We start from the raw sequence: 14,164 nt of genomic DNA on the forward strand, positions 1-14,164 counted from the left end.
TGAGCATTATTCAAACACACGATTGCAATTAAAAAGAATGTTCATTCCCAGTCAAAATAGATTGGACATCGAGCACCGTCAATGGCAGTGAATGAGGTAAAGTGTGGGAAAGGTGAGGGAATTTTTCCCTTATTGTTACGTGATTATTCCTAACTGCACTGAGACTATGAAGCTTATTATGGCTTCTTTTGTACTTTTAGCGTTGTTGCACAAATGGAGCACCAATTAATTTTATTCTGGATTTTTCCCCCATTGCTAATTAATTCACTTTATTTTGAAGCGACACAATTAATTGCTTTCACAACACGAAATGACTAATAAAGCACATCACAAGTGTTGCAAAAAATAATGAATGGCCAATGGAGTTTCTAATGGGGTTTGTTTTATTTGTGTAACTTTTTCCATTTAATCTGATATCATTGAGGGTCAAAACCCTGCCACTGTTTGAAGAAATTATGACAAAAAGAAAATTACTGCATGATTAATCATTGACCCCACTGAAAGAGCAAAAAACAAGATAAGAACATGATTGCTTCATCAGACTTTTTTCTCCTTCATATTTAGCTAGTTTAAAATGCCATTATCAGATCAGTTCAGAAAAAAAAATGATTTGCTAATCAGATTTGAAAAGCTATTTTTTTTTTCCACAGCAGTTGCAGCTATATCATTTTGCATAATTTACCGTTAATTTAAAAAATTAAGTCAGTGTGTCATACTCCAAGAGCAAATAAGTCTGGCTGAATGTTCCGATGACCATTGGAGCTCATAATTGAACCATCTTTTTATGGGGATCAAATACATAGCGCTTGAAATCCAAGTGAATGTAAACATGATGATTGTCTGTTTTAGGCTCCTCTTCATTGGTGTTGCCTGCTTCTTTGCCGCCCCCCTTCCCTTTTTTCTTGGAAGTGGTCGAGGACAGCAGCTGCTTGGTTTCTGGGCGAAGACCCTCTGAAGAGAAGATCCGCAAACACAATTTTAAAATGCTCTTATTAAAAACCCATTAAGCTGCATGCCTTATGAGGATCCTAAAGGAGAAGGGCTCCAGTCTATTGTATAACCAATAAGTCATTGGACACTTTATCAGGTAAACCTGAAAAATCTGCAGATAGCCAGTGGCAAGCCAATGCATTTTATGTCCAGCCCCTTTGGAAAACCCTCACAAGCCCAGGGAGAACATGCTAATTGGTTAAAGAAAACTACCATTGTCAAAAATTGCTTACACATTATATTCATTGTCCTAATAATTTTGGTTTTAACCTAAAGCTTAGCGGAAAAGTCACCAATTATTTGCCCCATATGATAAGCGGTAAGTGACCGGACGTTTGGTCGCCGGACGTTTGGTCGCCGGACGTTTGGTCGCCCGGACGTTTGGTCGCCCGGACGTTTGGTCGCCGGACGTTTGGTCGCCGGACGTTTGGTCGCCCGGGTGAATATAATTTTGAGAGCTGGTTTCAACGGTAGATATTTAGATATTAAACTCTCTCTCATGAATATAATTTTGAGAGCTGGTTTCAACAGTAAACTCTCTATCATGTTGTCAAACGTCCGGCGACCAAACGTTCGGCGACCAAATGTCCGGGCGACCAAACGTCCGGCGACCAAACGTCCGGCGACCAAACGTCTGAGTACCAAGCATTGTATAGAATTTTTTTACATGACACTACAGCACGTGTTGAAGTGGTGTTAAAGAGCCACATGACTTTAACAGCTACAACCACAATTCAAACTGAACTGAACTTTGTTGAAGTTTTGGAACTCGCAGAAATGCATCCTTCCCTTTCACGTGCCCTGTAGCCTTGATCCTTGAGATTTAAAACCTAAAGAGGGTAGAAAAACAGCATTCTGTTCCTCAAGATGTCTGGAGCATTCACGCCAATGATGTACACCCATCTAATATGTGGCTTGACCTTAATTCAATGAGAACTATGAGTAACTTTGTCATGCTTCTAATGCTGAGTCACATTTCTGCCTCCTCTGTGTTTCTATTTGTGCTCTGTTCAAATTGCCTGCTAATTTCACCCGCGGTTTTGGACACGGAAGGTAAGGCGATGTTCTGGTGTCAATGCTGAACATGCTGTCTGTCTGGCTTAATACATAATGGCGCCAGCATTCTTGTTATCGTTATGCCAATGTAAGGGCTGTTACGCTTGTGCCGAGCACAGAGATATCTGTGTGAGTTATGGCTGCACTAGTGAGCAAACTTGAATGAACTTGTGTTCACAGGCAGACACGTACTGCAGAGTTCTTTTCTCTCCAAGTATTAAGCATCAAACTTTTGTGTTCATTTAAAACTGACAGAAGGCCAAGGTCATACATAGGTGTGCTTGAAAATGTTCTGATGTTCTTTCCACTTCACTGCATTTCTACAAAATGCAGACAGGTTTCCTACAAGTTTCATCAACTCAAATTTAAGAGGTTTTTAAGACCCTCTGAAGACCAATTGGGATATAATTTAATTTCAATTGCTGGGCCAGATTTATAGCCAATATTCCCCCAAAATCTATAACCCCTGGGATTTGCTTCAGGGTCAAACTGTATTTCCACCTTTGTGATTTGAAAATTAGATGTTTCCAGTTCCTGGAGACCATTTTCAATCATCTTATTTATGGCTCGATAAGCATTGAACTGTTTGTTGTCTCATTTTCTGAACTGCTTTATCCTCACAAAGGCCGTGGGGGGTGCTGGGGCCTATCCCAGCAGACTTTGGGCCAGAGGCGGGGGACACCTTGAATTGGTGGCCAGCCAATTGCAGGGCACAAGGAGGCTGACAACCATTCACGCTCACACTCATACGCAGTGGCAATTTAGAGTGTTCAACCAGCCTACCATGCATGTCTTTGGGATGTGGGAGGAAACTGAAGTACTCAGGGAAAACATACAAACGCCACACAGAAAGGTCCGGAGCTGGGATCAAACCCTCGATCTCAGAACTGTGAGGCCGACACCCTAACCACTCGACCACCAGGCCACCTTTATCACAAATTGTGAAAAAAATCCTGTCTCTCCTTCAATGTCCCTATGTAAATAATTGTACACGTTCGATTGGTCGCCGGTCTTTTGGTCGCCCGGAAGGTTATTGATAATTACCATTTAAATCGTTGCTCAAATTCCCTAAATACAAACTGCAAATTACTATTTAGTCATACTTAATGCCCTAGTAATTATTAGGCTAAAGAAAAGCTCCAAATTTCCCATACTTTTATTGTGTTTTGTTGGAGAACTTGTTAAGACCCTGACTGACGTAGCTTCTTAAAGGGACAACGCATGTACATACAAACTCTTATACACTCACACGTCTTATTGATGCATAGACTGTGTTGTTTTACCTTGTTTTGTTGCCGGTCTTTTGGTCGTCGGTCTTTTGGTCGCCGGTCTTTTGGTCGCCCGTTGTCGCGGTCGGGGCGAACAAAAGACGGCGACCAAAAGACGGCGACCAAAAGACTGGCGACCAAAAGACTGGCGACCAAAAGACGGCGACCAGTCGACCGCACACGTAAATAATATTGTCTTTTAAATGAGATCATCACATTTATAATCTTTTGGGGGGGCTGAAAAATGTCATCTTTCTAAGTAGAGTATTTGGGAAAGGGGGTTATTGTTCAAGTGGATGACGCACATGAGAAATAAATGATGCTTAGTACAGTAAAGGTTAGGAAACAGAGTAAGTGGTATTATCACATTGTGCTTACCCAGTAATATAATCACGTGGAAGCACAATTAGCAGAACGAGAGCATGCTAGGGCAAACAGCATTATTGGTCACCTTTTTTTTTGACAGATGAGAATTCTTCAAAGATTTATACCATCTAAGTTTTGTGAGAATGCACGCATAAGCATGACATCAGAAAAAAGAACGTCTTCTCTGTGCTGTCGTTTTTAACAAAATTCACTGTGCATGCATGTTGCAACGTCACAAGCTATGTAACAAGTTCCTAGCCGGAACTGATCTCCATTTTGTATTAGTCACTCATATTCAATTTGACATGGAAAATCCCATTTTACATATCGAATCGCATTAGATCAGGTTGTAATTGATGCAATTTACTGCATTTAGTAGAAAACCTAATCCTCCATTATGAAAGCTGTTTACTTATTCTCTTTACAGGTGGAAAAGATTTAAACACTGGCTTAAGTCTGCATTTTTTAGTCTTGAAACAAAAGTTTAACAGTAGAATAATTTATAATGTAAATATAATCTAGTATGGTCTAGTGCAGGGGTGTCATACTCGGGTTGGTTCTCGGGCTGCGTTAACGTCAACTCGATTTCATGTGGGCCGGACCATTTTAGATATAATATTTAGATTTTTTTTTAATAAATGGATTAAAAGAACTGGTTTAAAATCCCTGAATATTCAGTTTTTTTATAGATCTAAAACAATGTTTATTTTAGCTTTTTTAATATATTTTTAGATTTTACAAAAGGATTTTTGAACTAAAAACACAGAAAAAAATGATTAAAAAATTACAATTATTGATGTAAAAGGGGGAAAATCAGGAAATTTAATATACATCTATACTCTTCATTTTAATTTGATCCTAAAACAGAAAGTCGGCACTCATGATTTACTTTCCCGGGCCACACAAAATGATGCGGCGGGCCAGATTTGGGCCCCGGGCCGCCACTTTGACACATGTGGTCTAGTATATATTAGTTGTAGTATTATAATTGAATAGCTGACCCATTTTTAAAATGGGAGGCAATGAATGTGTTGGCAGCACGTTTTTCTTCCCCCCCCAAGACTGTGTATATTTGTGTGTATGTGTTTCTGTGAAGAGGATGTAGGTGAGGCTCTCTTTTTGATATGTTTTTGTTTTCTCTCCCCTCCCGGTGTGGAGCAGTGGGTTTGGAGCAACAGAAAGTAAAATAAATACAGAACAGATTTCCCCCGGAACACAGGCGATCCCCAAAGGAATCCTGGGAATGTGACTGGAGATGTTAGCCCTACCAGCACTCTTACCACATCCTGAAAATAATCTGCCGAAGTAGGGAAGAAGAAGATATCATTTGGCCAACTAGGCAAACTAGCTTAGCCAGATTTGGGTTGTTCCTTACCTTGAACTCGAATTTTAAACTTCCCGCTCTGTCCAAAACCACCCTCGATGATGCCGGTTTCGCCTGTTGACAGCGTGACCTTCAGCCCGACAAAGATCTGCAAGTTTGTTTCCTTCTTGAACAGGTTGCGGCCAATCAGAGTGTAGTCGTCCGTTACCTGCGTGAGGGAAGAATGTGAGAGTTGAACCCCAGGGCGCCATGTGTTTGGAAGCGCTTGATGAATGGCGCACCAACTAATCTTATTAAAACGGTGAAACTGTCAGCCACGATGGCTTCCTGAGGACAACATACCCTGTGTGTCACGTGCCCGCATCAAGCCCACTACCAGCGCATTCTTCTAGTCTTGCCGCCTGGCTGTCTCTGATTCCTTGTTCCTGCACATTTTACGCTATTTGTTTGTGTTCCTTGCTTATCATCCATCGCTAATCTGATAACAGGAGGGCACCGCTCTGTCTCTGAGCCTTCTCCAACACAACCACTAGCTCGTCTTCTCTCCTGCTTTACCCTCGTTCACTCTTGAACGTTTGACCCGCAAGCGTGACTGATGCGCTGATAAAAAGAAACATACAGTAGCTATAGATGTCCAACAGACCGTATGAATAGTCGTATCTCAACAATGACAGCAATGTGTCCAGCACACACAAAAACAAAAACGGAAGCCAAACTTGCAGGCTGGCAAAAGGCGCATAACCACCAGAATCTGACCTCCCGCACGCATCGTTTCACTTGAGAGTTGAGGAGTGAAGCAGTCAACACCTTAAGGTGCAAACACGAGGGGACCCCTTTACACACTTGACCTACGACCTGAATTTCACCCCAACACGAGGGGTTGACACGCAAATGGAAATTAACTTCATGTGCCGCTTTCGATTTATGTTTGAACTATGGAACATAGTATTTGGACTTAATATTGCTAGTATTTTTGCTACATTCCAAAATCACGCATGCTAATATTTATTCATGGAACACTGGTTGTTTATAGATGAAAAGTGGGGGGTGAATGGGTGTGAGGCATATGATTGGCTAAGATTGACAATTGGTCCATGGTATATACCACCTCAGCTGGATGAGGCAAAAAACTTACTTCAGTAAGGAAGTTTCAATTACTAATTTGGGAGGTGAATAATCACACAAATTATTAAATGTCACCAATTATGAAAAAAATTGTAGAAGTTAGTAATTAATTATATATAAACATAGATACATATATATATATACAAATAAATATATGCAGTAATCCCTTGATTATAGTGTCTTCACTTATCTCAAATTCACTACTTAGCATTTTTTTTCCGCTATTAATTATTTATATATATATATATATATATATATATATATATATATATATATATATATATATATATATATATATATATATATAAAGTTCATAAAAATGTGAAAATCCACACTGAAACTCGTAAGTGGAAGCCACTCTTGCTACTAGGGGGAAAAAAAAGTTATAGGGGTGACCCTACTTTGTGATTTTTAGACTATTGCGGCAATATATATATATATATATATATATATATATATGTTTGTGTACGTGTCCATATATATAGTATATGCGCAGCTAAAAATGAGAAGCCATTAACTATTAAAGAAAAAAGATGCAGATGCAACTGTCAGATTTGTTGTTTTAAGAAGTCACAATGACAAAATCTAACTGGAAGGTCAAAGTGGCACACACACTTCTTGCTAAGGATTAACTGATAACAAAAGTGAAATTTAATTTAAATTGTTTGGTTGTTAGTCAGGGGGATGCTTCCTGGAGTGGTGCAATTATGATTGTGACTCAAACTGAAAATGAATTCCTCGCCAATGAGCCGTTTATTTTAAACCAGAATTATTTTAAACTGCACCCTTTTATGGCTTCACTATGTCACAATGATACAATGAGAAATGTATTGTAGCGTACTTTGAAAAATAGAGCGGGAACAGATTAACCCAGAGAGTCATGTGAAAACGGAGGGGTGTGCTACTCAGGTGTGTCCAAACAGCGCCAGTCTCTGACAGCTAGACGGGGCGAGTGGCGTCAGGCGGCCACCCGCACGCACGTCTGTGTCAGAAGTATGCGCACCCACACGTCTCAAACGGTGCTCAGCGGGACAGCCGATGCGCGCTTGTTTGTGTGTACGTGTCTGTTTATGAACACACAATGCGGGCTTTGTCGGCGAGCCATGGTCCAGTGCCACCAGCAATGAGAAACATTCAAAGCACCGAGAGCAGCAGGAGGACTGCAGGGTGAGTGAGAGGGCACAGAGGCAACGGACATTTATTCACCCTTATGGTTCCAATTGACTATTCAAAGTCACCATTTTTCGCCGGCCCGAAAAATTCACCCAATTCTCTCAATTATTTTGTGCCTAAAATGACCGCAATGGCTTGTCTATACCTTGTATATGTAAACTACTACTAATACAACTACTACTACTATTACCACTACTACTACTACTACTACTACTACTACTACCACTACTACTACCACTACTACCACTACTACCACTACTACCACTACTACCACTACTACTACCACTACTACTACCACTACTACTACCACTTCTACAACAACTACAACAACTACTACTACTACTACTACCACTACTACTACTATACTATACTTGTCTCTATCAGTTGGTTTGGTGTCATACAAGCATACTGAAGTGAGCAACTATGTCTGGGTTATCAGAAATGACTTGGCATTGTTTCAACATAAATCTGAAGCAGAAATGACAAAACTGTCTTAAAAATTACTTTAATCCTGCATTTAAACGGCGCAAAAAAGTCCTTGAAATGTCCAATTTGCCGATGCAATATGCATGCCTAGTGTGTAGGTACACCATTGCCACCTACAGTCTCGGAGTATGGGAGACAAATGCCAGGAAAAACTCAGTTTTGCCTCTTCAATCGTTTTAACTGTGACGACAGGGTAGTCCATCGTCAAGAATTTCACCATGGAGGAGTTTTCCAATTTTTGCTGTTTGATCTCTGCAAAACGACGCATCCTTCTAAACGATATGCATATCTGCGAAAAAAGGGTTTTATTTGCATTTCCCAATCCAACTATTATCGTGGAAAGGGCCCCTTAGAATATTTTTCACAAGCATTTTACACCTGCATTTCTCGGGCATTATTTTCAAAATCAAACTATGAAATAGTTTGAGGATCATAACTTTTGTTTTAAACTGTTTATACAGTTAAAAGTTACCACAGGGATAACTGGCTAAATAACTGGTACTCACTGATACCCAATCATATCTCTCATTGGCCAGCCATGCCCTTCTTTAAGTGAATCAGGCATTAACCTTTTCTGCAGGCACCTTTTAGCATACTAACTCTTCCCTTGCCTGTGGAAATTGGGATCATGTCCAATTTTCAGCAATTTATTGAACTCTGGAAGAAAAGTAAAGCACAACAATTAACGCCACGCCACCTGTTAAGCCATACAGAGTAAAAAAAAAAAAAACTAAATACAAACTATGTTCATTTCCGACACAATCATTTTCTTTTCTGTTCAAATATATTAGCAATGTGCGTAAAATATTTGTAAATTTGTGTCAGAGGTAGAATAAAGTAATATCTGGCCACTCAGTATTGCAGAATTTCACCTAGTGTTGGTGGATTTAGGGAGTTACTAACTTGGATTCAAGTCAATTATAAATGTTTTTCTATTTTTACCAAAAGTGGAAGAGCTCGAAGAGCGAGGATTAACATTTTAAACCCCCCAAAACAGGATTCAAATGGCCCACTCACCCTCTCCACTTGCCCCTCCTTGTGTTTGGTCTTGTAGATGAGCAGGCGGGGGAGGCCCGTCTCGGCGTAGGCTTTATCTTCAAAGCCGTGCAGCAGACGTCCATGGAAGGCCAGGCGGCATGCGTTAGCGTGGATGTCCGTGTCCAGCTTGGAGCCAATCACCAGGCAGAGTAGAGGGCAAGTGACGGGCCGCTCAAACTCCAACAAGGCCCACTGCTCAGGGTCGGGTCCCGAATTGGACTCTCCGCGACCGCTGACGTAGTCTTCCTGGTAGACGTACACCCTGTCGAAGGCGAAGGCCGTTTCCGGCGAGCCGGGCTGCGTTTGCGACGCGTCTGGCGGCAGTCCAAAGAAGGTGACCCTCGCCATGACGGTCTCGTGTCCCACCGTGATGTGAAACTTGGCCCGTGTGCAGAGGGAGCCCTTGAAGTAGCCGATCTTCTTGGCAGAGATGACGGCAGCGAAGACGGTGCGCAGGGAGGCCGGGGTGCACACGAGCCCCCGCTCCAACAACTTTGGGTCAAACTGTGTCACGCACACACCCACGCGGTCCCCCTGCATGGCCCCCGACACTGGCTTCCGAAACATCTGTATTGACTTTACCTTCTTAGTCACCTGATAGGAGACATGAGAGAGAATACAACATCTTAAGTCTAAACAAATGTAATGCAATGTAAATAAAGTCATTCTCACAAAGGGACATTTCAGTGTTATATATAGATTTACATACAAAGTCAAAAACTGTATTTAAAAAATAAATAAAAATAATGACAATATAAAATAGTTGAAAACAAATTAAATATATATTTTAAATGAAGATGTAACTTTGAATAAGGGTTGGGTTAAAGGTGATTCATTATAAGAAATACACCAGTAATTTAGAAGTTTTATTTACTTGGAAAATCTATATATTAAAATGATGTCTTTTGGGAGGATTTTTGTTCACATATTCATTTAGCAAATCAACTATGTAAATTATTTGATTTGTTTTGATGGAACTAGAGGGTAAAATAGAGAAATAAAGGAAGAAAAAAAATGTTTTTCCATATTTTTTATAAGAATAATCATCATTAAAAGAAGTAGCAACAATAGAAAATAGAATAACTAACAGTGCTCTACATTTTATTTTACTTGCATTTCAGTTTTGTTTTTGTTTTTTACCTCATCTTTTAAAACAAATGCCTTATCTGCTTTAAAAACATAATTCACCTCTTGACTAGAACACTGTTTTGTTCTTGTTTTTGATTATTAATTGATTGAAATCAGTTTTATTAAAATTTAAAAAATCCAGTCAAAACATGCAGAAATTACACTAAACCTGCATATTTTGTTTGATTGCTTTTTATATTATAAACTCTCTAGAATTTTTATTATTGTGTTTAATTTAAAGGTTACCACATTCGCCTTCAGAACGAATAGTACAACAAATCTCATTTGGATGAAACTAAGAGGTATTTTTAAAAGTTCATGAAATGAAATCTTTCATTCATTAGAAAACGCACATAAAATGATTCTTACCATTTAATGTATCAGTATTTACTACACATTGCAGTACTTTATTTGGGGGAGGCCAAGTTGGTCACATATTAGAAAACCAACTTGCAGAAAAGTATCTTGCCTAGAAATTGCTTTCACAGAAAACATTTGTCGCCACCCCGGGGCGAAAATGACAAGTGCAGCCAAACCAATGCTTCACATTTGACCTTGTGCACTTCTATTCAGTGATGCCTTAGTCTATGACACACTCCTGTGGTAGCATTGAATTATTTTTGAAAGTTGAACTGCTTTAATAACACGCAGTAATGTGAGTAGTGATGTAGGAAGGAGGAGATTTGACTTTTGAAGCACTATTTCACAAAGTGTAGTACTGAACCTTCAGTGCGGGGATTTCCACGGTGTCGTTGACACTCAAAGACCCCTGTAGGATGGTCCCGGTCATGACAGTTCCTTGGCCACGGATGGAAAAGCAATGGTCCACGGCCATCAGAAGGTCTCCTTCTGGGTCTCTCAGTGGTAGATAAGTCTGCTGTTTTAATAGCTGAAACGAGAGGGGACAAACATGATGATCAAAATATTACCCAGATAACAAGAACCAGATGATCCCGATTAACCAGAATCGGAACGTGGTAGTAGAAAATGAAATTTCTCGTGAATATTTTTTTTAAACGGAGAAATGGTCCAAGTTTCTTGTTAATGAAGTCATGAAACACAAAATCAAATTTCAATGTATGTACTGAGTCTACTTTTCTAAAATAAGTCATTTCATATTTTAATTCCACCATTTATAAATTATATTTTGAAAATCCAACATGTATTTTAAATTGTTTTAAAAAATTAACTTATTTCTACAGTCATATTGATAAAGGTAGGCTGGATTTTCTGCAATATACATCTGGATTTTATTTATATAAGAAATGCAATGTGATGAATTGGGCTCTCGAATTTGTTCATCTTGACTTTTATAATGTGGCTGGACATTGCCAACAATGACAGCCAATGAGTTAATACAGTTCAGAAAATGAATGAATATTTGTGCACTTCCCTACTTATTTATGTTGTGGCTACTTATTTATTAATTATTGTTTTTTTATTTGTCTGTTTGTTTGTTATTTGTGCACTTCGTCGTGGTGAAAGCCTTAAATCTCATTATAATTGTTTAATGACAATAAAAGCATTCAATTCAATACGCCTGCAGAGAACAGACTAAAATATAACAATAAAAGTGAATGCCATTAACAACAGCTTTGAAATCCACTAAACTAAAGATTTTAGAGAGGTAAAAAGCAGACGACCATCCTAGACTGTCTGCCTTTTTTACTTCATGGGAAAAAAAGAGGGTAAAAAGAACATAAGCGATCATTATGCCGGTTTTCACCTCGATTAACTCAGACAGCCCTTGTGGTTCCTCTGTGTCGGCACCCTCGGGGCCTCCCGGCTTGGCTGCCACCGCAATCACTGGACAGTCTTTAAATCTACAGCATATATACATGTGTCAACTTTAAAAATCATTTACTGACTGATGAAGATTAGGCTTCTCTCAAATGTAATGCCAGTTAAGAAGTGTCAGGTGCTGAATTTCTAATGTACTTCCTGCAACATTTGCTGTGATGCAGACCTGGTGTTCTCCAGCGTTTTGTGCAGTCTTTTGGTCATTTTCTCAATCGCACTCTGTCTCTTGTCGGCCGGCAGAAGGTCCGTCTTGTTGAGGACGACCACCATGCGAGGGCAAGTCAGTTCTCCAATGAGAAGACACTCTGCTGTTTGGGTCTGCAGCCCTTTGACCACATCCACCACCAGCATCATCAGGTCGATGATTTGCGCCCCTATGAGACGCGCAAACATAAAAAAAGCTGTGTGATGTTTATCTGCAATTAGCTGTAAGTACAAGATAGGCTTTTCTCTATTTGTTCACATATACATGTGTAATGGCGACTGGAGAAGTTGACGACAGCAAAACAAACAGGAAAGGACAAGTAGACAAACATCCAAGGGAGGGGTACACCGGAGTGTAAAATGTTAACGGGGTTGAAATGAGAGCTGCTGAACGCTTGCTTGTCTTTCCTTTCCTGCGCTCAACTCTTTTTCTCTGCTTCCACTTGGCTCCATCTATTTCCTGTGATTTCCCCACTTGGGACATGAGAGGGAGTAAGCTTGATGTTTACACTCCAATTTTAACCGTCTCTTTCCAACCATAATCTCTAACATGTGTAAGAAGATTTAATCGTCATTAAATGAAGACATTAAGCAGTTCAAATGTGATGGTTTTTTTCACAACTCTGGAAAATCTTCAAAATTCTTTGACCGACATGTTCTTTTTAAAGCGTTAGAAAATTGGAATACCATACTCAGATAAAAGTCATGCAAGAATTTAGCCCCCAATGACGGGGTCCCAAACATGTAGTAGCCATGTAACCATGTTGCACAGAAAATGTATGAATTATGCGTGCAAAAAAACAAAGTGATCTCTTATCAAAATTTATAAGATAACACTCATCATTAGCCTCAGATCACAAATTGCATTGTGAGGAATGCAGTGGTTCCAAATCCAAGTAAACCGTGTAAGAAAAATCCTTAAAAGAAAAAACATTTGTGGATTAAATATTAGAATTGAGTTGGTTAACTGCCACTAACGCTGCAAAAAATGCCAACAGATCAACAAGAGCTGGCTCTAGAGGTGACTGTGTAGTTCCCTTAAGAAAGAGTGCATTTAGCCAAAGCACCATCTCTGTTCGTGCCTCACATCCCTGGAACTCAATAGCATGTAACATACGTAAACTCCCGTCTCTGAACCTTTTCGGCAATCATCTTAAAGCCTGGATGTTGGATGAACAACATTGCGATCACCACCCATTAATATATAGTATTGTCCCTTTATTAAATAAATCAAACTCAAATTAAAGCCCTGATTATATTCAATGTCAGTCATTTCAATTCAAATGGATTTGACATCTATCACTGTCTGTGGCAGCCAATGAGTTTATGTACTTCAGTGCTTCTGATGGTCCTGCTTGGGCCATCAGACCAGACATTCATCTCGCCTCACCTCCAATAATGGTCCGAATGAGAGAAGCGTGTCCAGGACAGTCTACCAGGGTGAACTGCAGGTTTTCATACTGCTGCATGTGCTTTCCACTTTCCCGCAGCTGATCCGGGAGTTCCACATTGAAGGAGGAGAAGCCGAGGTCCAGGGTGATGCCCCTCTCCTTCGACTGGGGGTTCTTGTCAAAGGCAGCCGTGGAGGCAGTGCTGCTTAACGCCCGAGCCAGCGACGTCTTGCCACTGTCCACATGCCCGAGGACACCGATGTTGAAATTCAAAGTTGGAGACTTGTGCTCAGTCATGTTGACGAGCTGTCACGTTCTAGGATCTTGTCTACCGGGATCTCTTCACACCATGGGACCAGATCCACAGAAGCAGGAAGCGATCGGACGATGCCAGACACTATTAGAAACCCAAATAGACATTATTCGCATCATATCATTATATTCCACTACATAACAATGCAACTTTGAGCCGTACATTCACGTGTACTAATTTTAGTTGGGGCTATGTTTTCAAAAACTAAATAGTTACGTGCATTGTGGTAACAAATGAGCCCGAATATACCCTCTAAATTAATATGATATTACATCACACATTTATTTGCCAGATTTTAAACTCACATAAAAGATCGCAGTAGTTTCCAGTCCACCAGACGTCAACTTCTACACTATCGGAAATGAAAACGCTAAGGGTGGGATTTCTGGTGATAGCAATGATTGATAGAAGTTCCAGCCAATTATGATTCGACATGCACTATTTCTATCCAATCGTATTGCTTAAAATACAAATATGGCGGTGCTTCGAGGTAACACTTCCG

At 40.0% G+C, this 14,164-nt stretch overlaps 1 protein-coding gene across 2 annotated transcripts; it reads right to left on the reverse strand.

The window, feature by feature from the left end:
- Positions 1-360: 360 nt before the first annotated feature.
- eefsec (eukaryotic elongation factor, selenocysteine-tRNA-specific) lies at positions 361-14,081 on the reverse strand. Of its 2 annotated transcripts, none has more exons than XM_077603895.1 (8): positions 13,968-14,081; positions 13,349-13,746; positions 11,921-12,128; positions 11,681-11,777; positions 10,679-10,843; positions 8,806-9,420; positions 5,056-5,212; positions 361-951 (listed from the first exon to the last, which is right to left on the reverse strand). In XM_077603895.1, exons 2-8 carry the CDS (start codon positions 13,644-13,646, stop codon positions 764-766), a joined length of 1,728 nt encoding a protein of 575 aa, XP_077460021.1. In that variant the 5' UTR covers positions 13,647-13,746; positions 13,968-14,081; the 3' UTR covers positions 361-763. The 2 variants fall into 2 exon arrangements, with proteins under 2 accessions (XP_077460021.1, XP_077460020.1); XM_077603894.1 differs by lacking the exon at positions 361-951 and adding an exon at positions 4,493-4,977.
- Positions 14,082-14,164: the final 83 nt, after the last annotated feature.

This window comes from Stigmatopora argus, chromosome 6 (genome assembly GCF_051989625.1).
Source record: "Stigmatopora argus isolate UIUO_Sarg chromosome 6, RoL_Sarg_1.0, whole genome shotgun sequence".
NCBI lineage: Eukaryota > Metazoa > Chordata > Actinopteri > Syngnathiformes > Syngnathidae > Stigmatopora > Stigmatopora argus.

Excerpts from the sequence above, each read along its gene's own strand:
- eefsec (XM_077603894.1), bottom strand. The coding sequence starts at position 13,646 with ATGACTGAGCACAAGTCTCCAACTTTGAATTTCAACATCGGTGTCCTC. Across the intron at positions 10,844-11,680 it reads GGCTGTCTGAGTTAATCGAG|CTATTAAAACAGCAGACTTA; the intron begins GTGAAAACCGGC and ends CTCTCGTTTCAG. Across the intron at positions 5,213-8,805 it reads AGGAGGGGCAAGTGGAGAGG|GTAACGGACGACTACACTCT; the intron begins GTGAGTGGGCCA and ends TCCCTCACGCAG.